This window comes from Vidua macroura, chromosome 8, assembly GCF_024509145.1.
Source record: "Vidua macroura isolate BioBank_ID:100142 chromosome 8, ASM2450914v1, whole genome shotgun sequence".
NCBI lineage: Eukaryota > Metazoa > Chordata > Aves > Passeriformes > Viduidae > Vidua > Vidua macroura.
Window position 1 is genome coordinate 18,158,169 of NC_071578.1, and position 19,864 is coordinate 18,178,032.

General features: G+C 43.5%; 1 protein-coding gene across 1 annotated transcript in view; it reads left to right on the forward strand.

Moving 5' to 3' along the window:
* ARHGAP22 (Rho GTPase activating protein 22) overlaps positions 1-19,864 on the forward strand; it is a 121,598-nt gene that overhangs the window by 99,340 nt on the left and 2,394 nt on the right. The window contains exons 5-9 of the mRNA XM_053983702.1: positions 4,579-4,786; positions 8,421-8,553; positions 13,056-13,129; positions 14,075-14,196; positions 16,445-17,345. Coding sequence (XP_053839677.1) covers positions 4,579-4,786; positions 8,421-8,553; positions 13,056-13,129; positions 14,075-14,196; positions 16,445-17,345 — 1,438 coding nt within the window. The remainder of the gene's footprint in view (positions 1-4,578; positions 4,787-8,420; positions 8,554-13,055; positions 13,130-14,074; positions 14,197-16,444; positions 17,346-19,864) is intronic.

The following is a 19,864-nucleotide window of genomic DNA, read 5'->3' on the forward strand; positions in this document are numbered from 1 at the left end:
AAGCCTGATTATCTTCCCACACATCTTTTAACGAGTGTGGAATAAGCTGTACATACAGCTGACGTAGGTGTGCCTGGACTTTTCACACTTTAAGCAGACGCAGAGTCCTTAGTCCTCTGTATGAAGAAAATCTACTCAAAAACTGACTTTATCTCTGTCTTTAGTTTATTTTGGTTGAACTCGGAGCCTATGATGAGGAAAAAGGTAGCAGAGAGCATATATTTTCCTGCCCACTGCATGTCTGGACAGCATAGCTGAATGTATAGGCTTTGTATGCCTGGAGCTGGTGGGTGAGCTGTTCAGGCCAGGACAGAGAGCCTGTCTGTGTCTTAGTCAGTACATCATTCCTGGCTGGCTTTTTCCACAAAGAGTCACCTAAATCTTTAAAGAACAGAGGCAGCTTGTTGGAGTGGAGGAAAGAAATTCTGTAGCTCTGCTAGCTCATTTTTTTAATATCTCTTGAATCTTTCTGAGATTAAGGATGTGGTTCCAGGCATGCTGAAGTTTTTTTCTCCTTTGAAATCAAACAAAAGGGCCTAGCTATAGATAAGGGTATGACAAGGGAAGTTAACCCTTAGCTTGCTAGTAAATTTTTGGCTTTATTTCCAGCTTAACACTGTCTGGAGTGTGACTGGATGGCACTGGCTCCCCTTCTTTAGAATGAAGAAAAAGACTTTAATGTCTTCCAGCGGGATCATCAAGTGGAGTGAAGCGCTGCCAAGTTCAGTCTGAGCTGCAGGGCCCAGTGATTAAAAACAGGCCTGTGCCTTGAGGAGCCAGCAGATGAGGCTGTGTGTGACTGGCTCCACATTGCTTCTCCTTGCAAGGCAGGGCAGTCCCTGTCCAAACTGGAGATGTTGTCATATACTGGGAGTTTCAGGCACATTTAACTACATCACGTTTACAAGCTCTAAGACCTGACAGAAATGAGATGAACAATACAGAGTCACAGAGCACCAGCTCCTCAGTTTGCCCTGTGTGGCACTGGGAGACTGAAGTAGGCATATCTGCTAAGTCTGTTGCCAGTGTGACTGAGAGGGCCCAAGTGATAATTCTCCCAAACTTCATCAAGCAGATGCCCAGATTGCAAGCCTGGAACTATCAGCACCTCAAACTTGCCTTTGACAGTACCTTTCCATCCCCACTCCATAAATGGTTCTTAGATTGCTCTTTCTATGAACCTTAACACTACTTTTCTTTTCTAAGCCATGGACAAGTTCTGCAGCCACTGCACAGATGAACAGTTTCTCCAAGGCCACTAACTGCAACTCTTGTGCTTTTTCTCTCTTAACACCAACCATAATGCTCTTACTGACAAAAGCCTCAGCCAGGGTGCAGTCTTTCTTCTGAGCAGCATCTCTGGTGGCCTGGCACTATGGCTCCGCAAAAAGAAGTAGGATAGAGAGAAAGAAAAAGCATGGAGCTGCAGTGTAACTGAAAAATGTAACAAAGGGAAAGTCTCAGTTAGCAAAAGACTTATCTTGGGTGAAATAGTTTGTCTGAGCAATGTTTGGTGATCCTTTCTAATGCTTCCCTGGAGAATTGGGGTTCAGTTTCAAGGGAGAATGAAATGCATAGATCTGCAGCTGGAGTTGGGTTGGAGTGGGACTGCCAAACCTGGGTGGGAGGCAGCTGAGAGAGCTGGGCTGCAAGAAGTCTTTCACCGTGGCAATGACGTGAGTCCTCTTCCCACCAAGAAATGACCTATGCAGACTGTGTGATCTCACTAGCACAGCCCTTCAGCAGACACTGTCACACAAGAAGAAACCCATGCTTGTGTCAGCTCCTTTCACTCATCCTGTGATAGGTAGATCATCTTCCTCGGTCATGTTTGTTTCATGCCTGGTTTTTCTTGTTACTTATTTGAAATGATCTCAAGGGAGGTGAAGAATATTGCACTATAAGAATATTTCCATGCCTTTATTTCCTCCAAAGATTGTTGTTTTCATCAAGGAGAAAAATGTTACTGACCTTAACGTGTGAGGAAGAAAGATGGGATCCCCAGCATCTGGCTGTGCAGGAGACTCCCACAATGATGGTGATACTGTGTTTGTGAAGGGTCCATCTGCTGCTCCATCTGAGTCTCAAAGGAGATCACCCTTACATCTCTGTTACCTTAGCATCACATTCCTTAATCTCTGTGTTGGTGGTCTCTATTTGACTGTAGTCCTCTTGTCTCCAGAAGTCACTCACTGTAGATTGCACCTACAGAAAAGCTATTGCTGTTGTGATCCAAGCTGATTGTGAAAGCAATCACAGACCAGTCAAAGCTGGGGAAAAGTAGATTCTCTTCAGTGGAGATCATGCATACACTTGCTCTGCGTGTGCTTGCTTGTGCGTGTGTCTGACACTGCCTTTGTCCTTGATCTAAGTGTAGAACATCAGAACATGAGCTTATAGAACATTGTGTATGTGCTTTATGGGGAATGCAGAGCATTTACCTCTTTTCCAGAGTTGTCTCTAGACAGACCCATTAGGAAACAGATTCAGCAAGTAGGGATTTGAGAAAAGAGGGTTGCTATTGCCCTGACACGTGCCACATCCTGTCCTCCCTGAATTTATAAGTTTTGCATCTAGAAAAGTGGACAAAATGTATCATTTTAAGGAAATAAGTATGCCCCATCATGACAGCAGGGATTATGTGATGGGATTAAAAAGCAATCCATGCAAAAGCAGAAAGAGATTCCCTATCCTAGAAACTGACTTCAGAGGTACCCAACTCAGTGAAAACTCAAAGAGATTAGAAATAAGAATTAGTAAAACCTTTACTCCGCAATAAACCAAATATATACACTGATAAAGATAAGTCACTCCCATGCTCAAGGGCATGCTCTCCTGCCAGGATGAGGGAATTTCCTTTGAGATTTTTCATGGCCCTCCAGCTTTGATACTGTAATGCAGTTGTGTAGGCTGTGGTGTAAGGAAAGTTTCTGTCTTCTGATGTATAACAAACAGGTAGGGAAATGAAATTGGACTTCATTCTTCTTGCAACTTTCATTCAATGAGTTGAAACTGATAATGAGAGGTTTGTTTCATTGAGTATTCTGCAGGCTTGGACTGAATATAGAAAGCAGGTATGGTATGACATGGTGTCTCCTGTGAAGAACAGTGATCAGTGGTTAGGGAATGTCCTACCAGGAGTTACCAGCCTCTCATGAGTGTAGCACTAAAAAAAAAAAGGAAGGCATGGTCACTAGTGGTGGAAGGTAAGTAGAGCCTTCTGAAATGACCAAATTCCTTGGCCTGGTATGAGCACATATGTGCAAGTATTAAACACTGCTTCTGGCTATGGCTGTGGAACAGTGTGACTCCAATATTGCATGCTACTTTTTTTTTTTTTTTTTTCAGACCTGCAGGTTTAACTGAGTGCTGAATAAATGATCTAAAGATCCTTGATAGCTATAGAAAACTTCTTCTAGCTTTGAGAAATCCCTGAAGAGAATTTCCTACCTGCTCTGGTCTGGTTTCATCTGAAATTCTGAGTAGATTCTGAAATTCTGGGAGTAGATTCTGGGATTCCCTCACTTACTGATTTTTTTATTGCCAGTACATTAACTTGGATACTATCTTCCCTTACTCCACCAAACATTGTAGGATGCTAGAATTAGAGTTTCAGAATTGAACTCAGTGTCAGTCCTTTTAGATGGAGCAGTCTCCTTGTGGTAGGGATTGAACTAAGATCTCTGGCTCATACAGCCTGATCCCTTCTGTGTTACCGAAAGGTCTGATGGCAAAAAAGTGTCATTCAGCATCTGGTATTGGCCAGGAGCTCCATACTCCCCAAAGAAACAGACAGTGCTTCATACTTAATGATATATGTCTACAGTGGATCTGACTAAAGAATTAACCTAGGCCAGTCTGGTTTTACAGAATATGGTGTTTCTGATATTTTCAAGATGCAAGAAGTACAGCACACAGTTTTTAGTAAGAAGGGCAATGGATTTTGCATGATTTTTACTGGTTTTTTTTTTTTCATTTTTAATTTTCATTCAGCAAGTTTAATTAAAGGAAAAGAAATATAAAGAGTCTCCCAGGATGGTGGAAGATTCTCACACTATCCAATTGTAATGTTGACAGCTGTACTCTGCTGTGTTAGCATTCCCCCCTAGTGGGATTGCTGCAGGTTGGGCTGGCCAGCTGCAAACTAGTGTAGGACAGCTGTGTGACAGCCTAAGCAGTGGGTGCATGCAGCAAGGACATGTGTCCCATAAAGTCAATGTAGCCTTTGTTTTGGTCTTCTTGGGATGGAAGATGCAATGAAAGTATAATTACCTAATCTAAATCCATCACATCTGTGGATAACCATAAAAATAACCTTAAGCCTACCTTCCTTGTGTATGAGATAAAAACCAGTTTAGGGCAGAGGACAGTTTGAAGCACGGTTAAGCAGAAAAAATAATATTTATCATGTAATTCTTGTTTTTTAAAATAGCTTTATTCTTCAGAGTCTGTTAGAATCTGGACCTTCACAAAGGCTGCCCACTCCATGTGAGAGCTTCCCTCCTCGTGTGCCCCAAACAAGAGCTCAGGAAGAGTTTAAGCTGACCCCCAGATGTCTCTCTTGCTCTCTGCTGTCAGGGATCTTTGGGCAGCGCCTGGAGGACACCGTGCAGTACGAGCGGAAGTATGGCCAGCGCTTGGCCCCACTGCTGGTGGAACAGTGCGTGGATTTTATTCGGGAGCGAGGGCTTACAGAGGAGGGGCTCTTTCGGATGCCTGGACAAGCCAACCTTGTCAAAGATCTGCAGGATTCTTTTGATTGTGGAGAGAAACCCCTTTTTGACAGGTGAGTTGACATCACCAAATTCAGGCTGGTGTATGTGTGATGTAAAATCTGCCAGGAATGTCCATGCAGTGGCAATCCTAGCTTACGTGTTTTTTCCACACCACCATTCTGTCTGTTGAAAGTGCTGATGGAGCTTTCTCCTGTATGGTGGTGGGTATGGAGGCCTTTATTCAGCTCACTGGTGGAACAGAGCTCATTGGTCAGTGTGGAGCTCCTCCAGTGTTTCAGCTTAAGCACATGTTGAATGAAAAGCTTTGCTAGATTTGGGTGCAGTAAACTGAGCAGTTGGTGGGATCCCATCACAGAAATGGGTGTGACAGAGGTGAGATAGGTGATCTGCTGCTTTCAGATGTTGCACTCTCACAGCAGATCTGCCTGGAGCAATATCTTGACTCTTCCTTTGTCACCAGGTTTCAGAATAGTCACCACCATCTGATGTGTTTTGCCTGGCCATTATGCCAGCAGAGGTTTTGTAGATGCTCAGCTCAATATAGATTCCCATGGAAGGAGTGTCAGCCCTGTCTCTGAGTGCTCCATCCAAGGGCAGCCAGGGAAGAACAGCTCTCAGCTGTGCTGTCTCTACATTGGCCCTCAGGCAGTCAGATGATCAGAAAGATGAATGCTATGAGTGCTGTCAAGGCCTTCCAGCCAAAAGCTGTCCTTACCCTGTAACTAACATTTCATCTGCTGTCATATGTACATCCTGCCTGGAGTGAAGCTCAGCATTGTGCAAAGCTTAATAGCCCTTTGTGAAATAGGGCTTGATCCTAACAGAGAACTTGAACTTCAGGGGATCCAAGGGCATTGTGTAGATTGGGTCTGATCTCTATCACAGGTCCATAAATGAGATCAGATCTGGGATCTTGTCTTGGAGACCTGGCACCATTTCTTGTTGGTACTCACTAGCCCTGATTTTCCAGGTGGTGCCAGTGGCATCTGGTGTATTACCAGCACATTAACCTTGGGGGATTGCTTTCCCTGGACCTGCAGCCAGTCTCGACATTGCCAATCCCTTTCCTGCCTACGACTGCAGGAAGAGCTAGCACTGTCTCCTGCGTGGGCAGAAGCAGTGTTTGGTCTCATCTTGGGAAGTATCTTCAGAGTTTATTTGGAACATTCTTCTAATTCTTCCTTTCCCTCAGCTTCCCAGACCACCCATCATCCTTTCTTTGATTCCTAACCACAAACAGTATTTGCTCCCTAAATGGAAGTGTCAAACATTTAGAAATATTTTCATGAAAAAATAAGTTTGAAATCATCAAATTGTCTCAGTTAATCTTTTCTTAAACAAAACCTTTGTATTTTTAACTGAATGTCTGGGTGTTCTAGTTCAGAATTAGAATTATCTTAATTCAGTGGAACAGGAATATCTACAGAAGGAATTAATTAGGAGTGAAAGTTTCAATTTCAAGTTTTACTTTAGCATTATCTAACTTCTTTGTTATGTAGATAAACCAAGCCTCCACACAGCATTTTTAAAGCAAAATGCAATTGTACAATGGTTTGGATTGGGAGGGATCCTAAAGTTCATCTCCTTCAAGCCCCTTGCCATAGGCAGGGATACCTTCTACTCTACCAGGTTGCTCAGAGCCCATTCAAGCTGGCTTTGTACACTTCCAGGGATGGGGTATCCACAGCTTCTCTAGGCAACCTCTTCCAGTGCCTGACCCACCTCAGGTGCAGTAAGCACCTTTATTTGCACGGCCATTTGCACTGGCTAAATAGATCAGTGTAAGTCTCCCCTTTAAGAGAGTCACTAAGGACCTCCAGGAAGGAATGCCTGCCTTTTGGGTAGTCAGTGTGTAATGCAGCAACTAAAGGTTCAGTGTAGAATCAAAGGAGGCAAGCCTGGAGTACCCAAGTACCCAAGGAAAATTGAGGGTGTCCCAGTTATTGCCTTTTGCTCTTTCCACCATGATCCCATACAGTCTGTCTTACACATCTGTAGTCACAGAGAGCAGTAAGGGAGAGGGAGTTCCACTCTGGCTAAATGAAATGCTTCTCCTCCTAGCAATCATATTTTTCTCTATGTGTAGCTATAACTTATCTCTGTATGGTCTGGGATACCTTGGCAGCAGAAGTGTGAAACCCTTATGCTTCTTTCCAAATCAGGTGCAGTGAAAGGAATATCCTTTCTTATTTCCCATCTGCAGTCAGTGCTTTTAGACATCTTTTGTAACTACAGTGGTATCCCAGGTGTTTATAGCCCCCTGCCCCATGATGGATCAAACCTTTGTGATGACTGACACTTAAAATAATTATTTTTAAAAGACTTTCTTTTCCAGTGTTCTTATGAAAGGCCAGTACCTATAGCAGTCTGCTCCTGTTGCACTTTCATGGCACTGAAAGTCTGGCTGTATTTCATAGGGCATTGTGGATGAAACAGTTACTGCAGCCAGTGGCCCTGAAGCTCTATTCTGGGCTCTGCTTCTCAGTGATAGTCAGATCCACCATCCATGCCTGAAACTCCACACTAAAGGAAAAAAAAAAAAAATAAGGGGTACTGATCTCATTTGTAAAACACTATAAACAACTGAAGAAAACCACTGTGTGAAACTGTGATATTCTTAAATAATATGGAGTTTTTAAATAGGAATAGCATTAACAGGATTGTAAGATAATACCACAGGTAAGTGGTATCTGCTGACAGTTTTCTGTTGTAGTTTTTCCAGTTTTCTTTTAGCTACATGTTCCAAAAAGGAAACATACTAAATAGAAGAGATTCAGCTTTTGGAGAGAAGAGAGGATTTGAAGCTCTCTTGCCCAGTGTTCACTGATATGTTTTTCTCAGAATTCTTTAAACACTGTCAGGGCAGTGGTGGGTAGGAAGGAGCTGGTGACAGAATCTGTTTAGACTTCCAACAGTCAAGACCTTTGAGGAGGTCATCTGCAATGATTAACAGTGTTGTACCACAGGAAAATCGGAATGAGGGAGAGATACCCCCATACACCAGAAGCTGGGTAGCTGGAAAGGGTTCATCATAGAATCTGACTCTTCAACCCCAATTTTAAAGCAAAGGAGAAAGAAGAGGAAAAAGAAGTTCCTGGATTGGGAGAGAAAATAAAAAGCTGATATCCTATCATAACAGATGGGCTAGGAAATTCCAGATACCACAAGCCAGGCAACCATACCAAAGGGCAATAAGGACCTGGAGGAAATACAGCTTCCTCCATTTTTTCTGAATGATTGACCAGGGCATGTGGGAGCCCAGCCCATCAGCTGTACATGTCTGCTGGCTGGGGAGAGTATCAGGAAGGATCAGTGAGAGGCTCAGAGGTTATGTTTCATGGGGCAGGGATGCTTCTGTTGTCAATGCTGTGTGATCGCTGTGCACTTGCCTGGACTATTCCTCACATTCCTGGTTCACACTAGCAGAGGAACCACAGTGTCACCCTACCTTAAGCAGTATCATGGGCATATCCCTTCGACTGAGGTGCATTTCTATCTTGACAGAATGGAGGTTTCCCTTGTTCTGAGGCAGACCTTCCTGCCTAGTACCAATGACTGGCAGAAGAGCTTCCTTCCATGTGCCTACTTTCTCCCTAAGAGGGACCTTGATACACCCCCAACAAAAGGCATCAAGCTTTGAGGTAGTGTGGGTTTCTAAATTTCCTTCCCTCTTCTCTATTGCAGCAACACGGATGTTCACACTGTGGCGTCCCTCCTGAAGCTTTACCTTCGAGAGCTGCCAGAGCCTGTCATCCCCTTTGCCAAATATGAAGACTTTCTTTCTTGTGGACAGCTACTCTCAAAAGATGAGGGAGAGGTCAGTGATCCTTCTAATCTGCCTCCAGAGAGGATGTTCCCAAGAATCAATATAGTACAGTTTTTTTCCTCATCTCTTCAAACTTGATTTAAATTAATGAAGTCCTTGGGAACCTTTCCCTGAATTTTCCTGAAGCTGTGAATGGGGTGCTGTTATCACAGGCTGCTGCTTAAAAAAAAAACAAAAAAACATCAGTCTTGTAGCCTGGTGCTTCTTTCTTCAGAGCAAAGCTCTTGCGTAGTATAATTGGCAAGATATGCAAGGTAGGAGGAAATCTGGTTCCTTTCCCAGCTTTGCTGTTCACTCACTAATAAGCTGTATGGAGTCACTCCCTTTGTCTATGTTTTCCATTTTATATATCAGAACAGTATACTCTCCCTCCCAAGGATTTTGGTGGATGAGACATTGATCAGTGCAATGGTCTTTGTATTTCTTAGAGGAAAGGCACTGTAAGAAGGCAGGCTATGATATTATCCTACAGTGGGGGGGAAATAATGGTATGAATACTTTGCCAGAACCTTCTTACCATGTTCTTCTCTTTGGTTTCCAGGCAAGGGAAAGGGCTGACAAAAACTACCAGGTCTGTGGCAGTCATGGAACAGGATCATTTACAATATGTTTGATTGATCTATTTCATCCATATAGTGGTGCTCCCTTAGCCCTTTGCAGATTGCAAAGGCACGTTAGATCTGGTTTGATGTGGGTGCCACCTTCTAGGACAGAAATTAAAAGAGGCTGCAAGAGCTGTTTCTTATGTCTTTTCTTGGCTAAAGAAGCAAAGGCCTGAGGGCTTGTAAGTTGTGGTCCACAGTTCTGTCTCTTTTCTGTGTGTGGTCTTGTCTTTGTCTCCGGCAGAATTTGTAAAAACTGTTCCTCACTGTGAGTCTGGGGTTCACTTTCAGTTCAAGTGGCAGAAGGCTCTGTGGAGATTGCCCTTTATGATGCCCACCAGAAGATGCTTGTTTGCATGCATCAAATGTATCATACGTGGCAATATAAGTTTTTTATGGTTAAAAGGCAAATAACACTCAAATAATGTAACCTCTAGGCAACTGTGAGAAAGCAAATTTCTGTGCATGACACAGCATGTTACCACACGTGGATATGTACTTGGACTCTGGGCACAGCCACATCAGGGTGCCAGTGCACTAGTGTGTATATTAGTAGGTAGAGGTGTGTGTCTACTCCCTCCAAAACTTGCTCATTTTCTGCCTTATCCTTAGTGAACTCAGGCATCTCTGCAGGGTGCTGGTTACAGACCCCACAGTGGTTATTTCACAAGAAACAGCAGCATTTCTAAGGCAGTGGAGCTGGTTTGATTTTGGTCATAAGATGTGCAGACTGGGAAGTTTTGGATCCATTAAGCACTATTGCACAAGAGTAGAGACACTGCCAAATTGGGCAAACATAATTGTACATCACTGTGCAGCTTATTAGCTACGTTGTTTGCCTGATTTTGTCTGCACAGGCTGCAGCAGTTTGGGAAGCAACATCTGCGAGAGCAAGGTCAGACTCCAATGACTTGTAGGGCAGAATTCTCTTTAGATTAGAAAGGCAGTGGGGAGCACTAGGTAGCCAAAATAAGCACTTACAAAATACAGTACTGCTCATAGCACAGAGTTGTTTTGTTAAGGTGCTGTTGTAAACAGAAGCAATTTTGGTTTTGTCAGGGAAACCTGGAACTTCAGCGTGGGCTGTTTACCTTTTCAGAAAGGAAGGTGGAGAGGCTGTACGTGCACAGTAGCACGTGGAGCAGAATGCAGCACAAAGTCATGCCTAGCCTATGGGGCCTGACTCGCCTCCCACGTGGAAAATCCCCCTGCTCAGAAACGTGGTTTCATCGAAACCACGATTTTTAACACATAATGGTAAGCAGGGAATTTGAAAATCAAACGTTTTATTTTGTAAAAGTATTTTGAAACAAAATGTAATTGTACTGGTTGAGTTTGAAGTACTGTTTTCTTTAAATTTTTCACTTGAAAGTTTTGAATGAAACTTTTGGACTCTTAGTATAATTTTCATTTTGTATGGCTACCCTTACCTCTCACCCAAAAAAACAGAATTGCTTAAGGCAAAATAGCCTTTCAGATGAATTTGTGGGACCTCATGCTGCTACACAGTGACTATGGATAGGATTTATTGTGGTGATTATTAACCTGGCCTAGCTCCAGTACTGCCTGAAGTTTTTATTCAAATTGCTTTTCCTCTTCATTCTGCACCCAGCTGATCTCTGGTGTTGGAATGCAAACAGGGCTATAACAGAGACCTTGGGTGGTACTGAGGTCTCCAGGTATTTCAGCAGGACTGCAGCACTAAAAGAGATTTTGATTCTGATCCCAACTGATTGGGACGAGGGTTTGAAAATTTAGAGCAAGAGGGATCTTCAAGAGCCTAAAAACTCATTTGAGTCTGAGCTGCCTTTCCATGGTGGTATTTTAGCTTTCACTGCTACCTGTACACTAGAGATGCACACAGTTCAGTGGATTGAACACAGGTATTCAAGTTTGTTTTAAAGAGGCATCTGAATTTTTTATGAACATCTAAAGTGTTGCTAGTTTTCCAGCCAAACTAGAAGCTCTGAGTTGGTGCTGATCTGCTACAGACATTGTAAAATCCTTGGGTTTGAGATTGTTCATTGGAAAGCAGCATTTTCAAGGAGGTAAGAGTTATTTCTGCAAAATCTCATGATAAATAACAGTATAGTGCTTCTGTTGCTTGCTGGGCTGCAGACACTGGCAATAACCAGTGCTGCTTGTTACCTACAGGGATTTCAAGTTTGTGTTTTCCTCTGTGCTGTCACTTTGGTGTTCCTAGGCTAAGCCTCTGCCTTCTGTTGGTCAGGCCTTGGTAAGGACAAATCTGGCAGAGCTGATACATGCTGCAGGAGGAGAGAGAGGTGTTTTTTACCTGTCAGGTGTTTGTACTTTGATGAATATAAAGATATGCTCTGTAATACCGTGCCTGAGATTCCTTGTGACAAAGCATGGATTGTAAATTCTTAGAACGGTTTTTTCTTTCAGGTAGCATCTTTTACCTTTAGGTCATGTTTCCTGCTGTTCACAGCTGCCTAAGTTTCTGTTCCAAAGTTTTCTCTTACATCCAGTGGAGCCAATGGCATTTTAAGTTGGAGCACTTGAAATACAGTGCCAAATACCATCCTGATTTCCCTATTTGAAATAAATTGGGTTACAGAGAAAAATTCAAGAGGGAATTAGGTCTGATAGCTCATCTAGTTCTAGTTCAAACTTGTCACTTGAAAGTTGATTGACCTGAACAACTGACCTTAACCTTTACATCAGTAGCAGCTGTCTTTGGCTGAAAAATGTTTAGAAGTTTAAAAAAGAGGATTGAGATTTTCAGAAAAGACTGGCCTTTTAATGGTATTTCCATTGCTGTCACCATTAAACAAGCATAGTGTTTAAGCTAAGGAACTATCAAGTGGTTACTGCTTTTAAGAATTTTAAGTTTCATGTTTTTATTTAGAGAACTTTTTTTTTTTTTTTTGTGCTGGGATGTACAGAATAAAAAAGTACCTGTATATTTAATGTAATAAGGAGAAAGGCAGGACTAGGCACTGCTCTGTGGATCCTTCTGACTTGTCTGGACCGGAGAAATCAGGAATACATTGCAAGAGTTTGGCCAACAGAATTCCCTTCCTAACAGTTCTTAAAAATTCAAGGAGAGTTTGAAATGAATGTTCAGCTGCACTTTTTTGGAACCATTTCCTTCTGGAATTTCTCCATCATTAGTTCACAGCTATCATTCTTCCTTAAATGTGCTTTGGTATCTGTATTTCCACAAAAGGTTTCATTGTCTCCAAAAATAAGCAAATCTCCAGGGCAACAGCAGCATTGACAGGAACAAGTAAATGATACTTGGGATTGTGGCAGGACAATAGCCTCCTAAGTCAGAGGTTTTCATTAGTTGATTTAAGTAGCTTCAGGGGTTTCAGTCATTCCTTCAGCTGATGTGTCATCTCACATTTTAATGTAAAGACAGACATTTTGTGAGGAAGTATGTCCCAGGTCAGAATGACTGCTAATGGAAGTACGTCATTAAAAAGGAGGCAGCTGAATTGGACTCATTCAGCTTTTTCAAGAAAAAACCTTCCTCTGCTCAACTGAGCATTACCACAATGTATTTATGCTGCACTCACTGCCTCCAAGTTTCAAATAGGCAAAGGCACATCTGTTGGTACACTGGTACCAATGCCAGTGGGCAGGCTTTAAAGGCTGGCAGGCTTCAGTACGTGAAGACTTCTATGTCAACCAATAAAGTTTACAGGAGGATTTCCACTGAGAACTGAATAAAGTTCTGGACACTGGGTTTTTGGTAAGGCACAACACACTGGATGACACCTCTTCTAAAGCAAAGCCTTTGTGTTATCTCTGTTGTTCAGCATTTGGCTGTGGAAAGAGGGCTTTGTAGTCCTAAAGGAAGGTCACATCTACTTTGCAGCTTTTACATTAATAGCTCTGCTTCTTGTTTTTCCTGTCCCTCAGGGTACCCAGGAACTGGTTAAACAGGTGAAGAATTTGCCCCAAGCCAACTACAACCTCCTCAAATACATATGCAAGTAAGTGAAATTAATTAACACTTGGAAAAGTCTCTAAGTTTTGTGAGGCTGTCTTATATGCAAATAATATACTCTGAAAGTATGAATATTCAAAAACCACTTAAGTGTAAGTTACAACTCTTTTAAAAAATGTGGAGGTGAAAGCAGCTTGCCTGAAGGAAGCACTTGGTTTATCCAAGATGATCAGCCAAGCAAATTGCTGCCACCTGCAGCCTTGGCAGCAGGCATGAATGATTCTAATACACTATATTGTTTATTTCAGAAGCACCCACAGGACACTAAAGGTAGACACTTATTCCAGATACTGCACACCTGGAAGATTTATGACACGAGCTGAGTAGCAGATGCGGTCAGAATAGCCAGTCTGGCATTAGCTCTGGTTTAGAAGTGAGGTATAGCAGTGGCTTCCTCTTGGATTACCAGGGACCCCCCAGCCTTGTCTCCTTTAATCTGTGCTGATTTTCCCAGTTTTTTGGCTGCCTCTTTATCTGGGGATTGGAAGGAGATGATTTTTGAAGGCTACTTCCATCTCCAACCATTCTGTGATCTGTATTTTGTTAGACTCAAGTCAAGCCACAGAGCTCTTTCCACAGGCTGCTAGTTTTCGGACAAGGAGATGACTTATTACTTCTGTTATATCTGTAAGTGAAAATTCACCAAAGTCAATCCATGTAAATTGAGAATTCCTATAAAAATGCAAAAATCTGCCCTTTCAGACCCAATAGTAGGCTGGGTTGCTGCTAGGCGAGTACTTCTGGCAGAAAACATCCTGTCTTCTCTGGTTCATACACTAGGAGGGATCTGGGGTTATACTGAATAGCTAAGCTACAGTAGTTTCTCAAATCATTTCAGGTGTCAGGGTTGTATGAAAACAGGACAAAACTGAATGCTTTTAGTCTGAGAAGTGACTTACTTTTTAATTCCCTCCTCCTTTGATTTTTCAAGGTTCCTTGATGAAGTTCAGGCTCATTCCAGCATTAACAAGATGAGTGTCCAGAACCTGGCTACAGTATTTGGACCAAACATACTGCGGCCCAAAATGGAGGATCCAGTGACCATGATGGAAGGTAGGTGCTGTCCGGGGCATGGCACAGCAGCTGTGTTTTGGAGCTGTAAGTGAAAGCCATACAGTCCTTGGTAGCTGTATCAGTTGTCTGCACAGTCAGAGCGAGTCAAGCCATCCCTTTCATCAGGGCCTGTGAGGGGTACTCCAGTTGGCATCGTATCCCACTCACCACTGGACTTGGGAGTGTCTCTCCTCTCCACCACATGGAGATGCCTCTGTGCCCCTGAAACTCTTTTTGAACCTACTGCTAAAATGAAAGCTGACCTGTTTTTTTAGAAGGACTGTGCTTAAGTACCAAACTGCGATCATTTGGTATTGGTGCATTTCAGTGGTTATACTGCTCCCTGTAGAGAACATCTGAGCCATGAGGAGAGGACTGTAGTTCTGGCTGTGCCACAGTGGCTACAACTAGAAGTGTCTTAGAAGTGTTGTCTTCTAAGGAGACTGTATGGATCAAAACTTCACAGAATCAAAAAAAAAAAAAAAGAGTTGAAAAACAGTTAATTTTGGATGTAAAAAAATCTGAAGCTTTAAAATTATTTGCTTCCATATGAATTAAGCAGGCTGACATTAGGGCTGGGATACAGCTCTTCTCCCAGCTTGCACTGAAACACAACTACTGTCGTGCAAGTTTTAGCAAGGTTTTTGCATAAAGTTTTGTAGGATTTTGGCAAGCCTGCAAAAAGAATTGATTAATGAATTAGGCACAGATGGAGATACTGTGCCCAGGATGCCTGAATTTGGTTCTGTTTCTGCTCCCTAGCCATAGCGGATGGCTGAGGTGGTATTTTGTGTGATGCAAATCCTCACAGAAGGTCAGTATTGTCATGCCTTAGCAGCAGCAGTGCCTTTAGCTCTTCACAGGTCATGGGCAGATGTGTCTCCCACGATGGCAACCCACTGTAAGGCAGCAGGACAACTTCAGAGCATGACCTGATGTATTATAGTAGGTTAGAGACTCGAAGCCTACCACAGAGGTGTGGGCCATATTATTAAGAGTAAATTTGATACCTTCCCCTGGCTGTGCAGAAGGTACAAAAATCGGGGAGGAGCAGGGAGTGCGGGAGCAATGCTTGTTAGTCACTGTTGAAGGTGGGGACAGCTGTAAACAGCTTGTGTGTGATGCTGGGACTTCCCCTAGTGGCCACCGGGCCAGCGCTGGTACAGCTCTCACAGCCTTGGCCAGCAGCGTGCTGTGCTCTCTGCTCAGCTGGCACAGGGGACAAGCCAAGTTCAGATCAGCTCAGGCATTTCATTATGATCTGATGGCAGAGGTGCCCGTACTGTGTGTAGGTGCTCATGTACAGGTGCTGGGGTCTCTCCTAATCATCGTATAAAAACACTGCAGTGATCTGACCTGGAATTCTATATTGCCACAGGTCTGAACTGTAAAAAAATTGGGGTATATAGAATGGATTTTTAGATTTCATCATTATAACAGGATTGGCAATGTTTTATTTTAGTTGAGAATTTAGTTGAGGTAGGTTAGATAAAAGTAACAGAGAAGTGGAAAGACTCATTTTTTTTTTTAGCTTCCAGGTGGTTTTAATCTCCTAAATAAACTGATAATGAGATCTTAACAAAAAGCACTCTAATTGTCTTTCTCTTCAAATTTAACCCATGCATTTCAAATAGAAATACCTGAAGTTTGACAGCTAAATTTTTAGGAATGCCCTTATCTTCAAGACATTTAGTTCTCTTCCTGCATTCACAGACATAAAACAGAAGTTGTAGGTGAGCTCAGTACATCTGCTATTAGGTCAAAAACTCACCAATAAAATCAGCTTCTTGCCTTGAACCCTGAGTATGTTTGCCTTATTCTCTTTCAGGCAATATTTAAAAATAGAATTGCTTACTCACCCTTCTAAAGGTTTTCCTCTTTTGTAGGAAGTGCTTTGTATTAGGTTTGGTAAGTGGTGTTCTCTATTAGTTCATAATGGTCTGCTCTACTCCTGGAAGACAGTGGCAGCACATTTCTGTGGATTTACATAACTGCGAGCACTTTCTGCACTTGCTGTACACCCTCTGCAAGTGCACATATAATGCAGATGTCATACTTCCTGCAAGTTTCTCTATACACTGAGTGCAGCAGAAGGCCTGAGCTGAAATTTGTAGTTTTTCAATAAGAATAGTTCTGGGCCTGCTCAGAACAAGGAACTGGGTGCAGCCTAGTCATGCAAACAGGCTGGGGTGAGTCGCAAAGGTCTTTCATGTCTCCTCACCTGCTCGCCTTTGTTTTCCATCTCCAGGCACCTCGCTAGTTCAGCACCTGATGACAGTACTGATAAGTGAGCAGGGGCGGATCTTTGCTGTTCCTCAGGCGGATGTGCCCGCGAGCCAGCTGGAAATCAGACCAATGCGCCAGCGCAGCACCGTCGAGTGGATCTCCGAGGAGGACGGGGAGGACAGCAGGTCACAGAACAGTGCTGCCAGCCCCACTGATTTCCCTTCTGGCAATGCTGTGGCTCTAGAGGCCACTCCAGGACCTGCAGTGAAAATCACTCCTCCAGAGCACAGTGGCAAATCAACTCAGCCTGCCACGAGCCCCAGTAAAAGAGTGCAGACACTGCCTCCATGGAAATATTCCTTCCGCCAGCAGGGAGCACGGTCTGTGAGTCCAAAGCTGGGTAGCTCATCCTTAGATATCCCCAACCTCTCTTCCAGCGGGAACTGGTTGATGAATGGCCTGTACTCCCTCCGAGGCCATCGCCGGACAGCCTCTGGGGAACGAGTGAAAGACTCCTGTTCCTCCCAGAGACTCTCCACTTATGACAATGTCCCTTCATCCAGCCTGTCCCTCAGCACACACAGCATGGCCAGCACCACCTGGTCTACATCATCCTGTGAGATCTCCGTGATGGACTCAGTGAGCAGCTGCCCAGCCTGCCGGGCCAGTGACTCTTCTGCTTTGAGCTCCCTAAAAACCGAGTGCGTAACTCAGGGCTCGCTGTCTCAGAGCGAGGTCAAGACAGCAGATCTGGAGAACAGCATGGACAGGTTTGAAGCCTGCAGCAGCAGCAGCGAACAGAGTGACCCAGCTGCAGCTTCCCGAGACTCTGTTCAATGCTCCAGGGCCTTACAGAGCTTGGTGGTGGAGCTAAAGACAGAGCTGAGCAAACAGAGGACTGAGTATGAGACTAGTATCAAAAGGTAATGTCATCTGCAGGGGGCACATGGAATCGGTCAACATTCTCCCCTGTCTGAACATGGGTGTGGGCTACCAAGGGTACCAGGTTCTCACCCCTGAAGTTTCGGGTTGGGTGAGAGCAGATTTGGTTCTACTTTTTCCTTGCTACTCTCTGAATCCAACTTTTCTTTCTCTGATTTAAGAGAGCATCAAAAAGAAAACAAAGGGGGATTTCTGTGACACAGGGACATCCAATACTTCATATTCTGTGTGTTCACTGTAATGAGAACTGCACAGGTAATGCCAAAGTCTGCTCTTAAGTGTCCTCAGAGAAATAGCAAAGCAAACATTTTGTAGGGAGGAACTGGGACCCAGGATGGTCAGGGCTCAACAAGGATGATCTGTGCAGGTGCTGATACTTGCACCAGACCAGTCTGAGACTGAGGGCTTCTTGTTCTTTTCCCAACACCAGCGTTCTTGAGGAAACTGCTCTTATTTTCCACAGGTTTTTGTGGGGTGGTGGTATTGGGTCTGCATCTCAGCTATAATGTTTTCAGCAGCCCTTTTGTGCTTAACTTCTAGAAACCTCACTTTTGGTGTCTGATGTAGAGAGTGGTCCTTGGCTGATGGGGCAGTCTAGCTTGGAGGAGCAGCATGAACTGTGTCATTTGCCAACCAGTGTTTCCTTGCACAACTGCTGGTGCTGTACTTTCCATCTGAGCTCAGAAAAATTCTTTTCAGCTTTCAGGAGAGCTGTGTGTAGGGCTGGGGCTGTGGAAAGTATTAATAACAAGGGAGTCGTTAATTTGTGTGAGCATATTAGGTTTTATGAGTGTATGTGGTAATAGAAAGACTTTTTGGAAAGCATTCAGGAGAAATCGGCATATAAAATATTTATGCTTAAAAGAATTAGATATATTTTAATACACAGCCATGTGCAAAATTGCACACCATATTATAATACATGCTGCTCTGCAGCACCAGTACTCTGCACTGAAGAAGGGCTGTAGTCCCATTTCTTACAAAGAGTTGAGTTCTCAGGGTTAGTTTGTTTTTTTTTTTTTGTGTTAAAGTGTAATTGTTATACTCCTTCAATTATTAAAACTCAGATTGGAAATTGAGGTATGAAAATGCTGCCAGTCTCACAAACATGGTACCAAAAGCACATAATACTGTTGGTATTGTATAGCACAGCTTTAGGCTGTATTTTTTGGCACTTTTTTCTTGTTAAGGTAGTTTCTCAAAAATGTCTGTGAACTGTGATCTCTTCCCATGGGCCAATTGTTAAGGGAGGAATTCCTCTTGCTATCTTTCTGCTTTATTTTATGATTTCCCCTGGTGGTGGCTTGCCAGCCTCTTCTGTGTTTCTGCCTCTTGCACTGTCCTGCCTTGGTGCGTGGAGCTGGAAGGAGAATCAGGCTGTGCACCAGTTTCAGTTCCCACCTAACATCCCTGAGTGGGAGAAAAGCACCACCTTGTTGTGTTCAAGGTGTAAGAGCTTATGAAACACCAGCAGTTGCAGTTGCTAGCATGGGATGTTGGGAAGGGTCTGTGAATGAGGGTGGAAGTTCACGACTTACAGGGTTTGTTTTATTCGATGCCCTACTGATACAGAATGGGAGGGAGGTGAGGGTATGTGCCTTACATTTAATTGTGCAGAGCTGTCCTGGCAAGCCTTGTTGCAGGGATACAGGTTAATAAACAGAAATACCAGGCTGCAGAACCTGGAAATGTGTAGCTGCACATTCTTGCCTGCTGCCTGGGGGAAGAGATGGTTTTCAACCTTTTATCAGTGAAACTGTTCCAATGGGACCTTAAACTGCTGACCTGGAGCAGCCAGGAAGACCTGTTCTCCATTCCAGCTGTAGAGCTGCTTCAGCTTCAACACCTGCCTTTCCCCTGTAGCTGGACAGAACAGAGCACTGTGGCTCAAGGGGAGGACTCTGAATTGGCCAGGTCTCACAGGGCAAAGTAGCTGAGAGGAAAATGCCTAATGAAGACTTTCACAAAACCAGGCAAGGTGCAATCACTGCCTTTTTGTATTAAACAGGATGACTCCAGCTGTTTGAGGCTACAGCCTGAAGGACTGTGCTGTCAAGTCTAAGAATTTCAAGCCAAGTTTTTTAGCTCAAAAATTTTGCAATGTTTTTACTACATCTGCAGTAACTTATAGGTGCATGCAGACTGCATGGAAGTCTGCTACTATGGAAAGACAGGAGCTAACTAGCAAAGGGAGGCTGCTTAGCATAAAAGATTTAGGCTTTTATGCCTCACCAGCTTTATTTTATTGAAGATAATTTAGTCCCCTGAAATTGTACATGTGCTTGTGTGGTTTGCAGAACTGTGTATATCTAGCAGGACATGTTTTAATGAAAGATTATGAGCTTTTTTCTTGGCACGTACGTAAGTGAAGGGAAAGCAGACCGAGTACCTGCCTGGGGCAGAGGTAAGGAACACTTGCTGATGGAAAAGCTGTTATTTCTCATCAACTGCCCATTTTCTCTCTCTTAGTCAGAAGGAGGCAAGTTTTATGGCCTTCTTG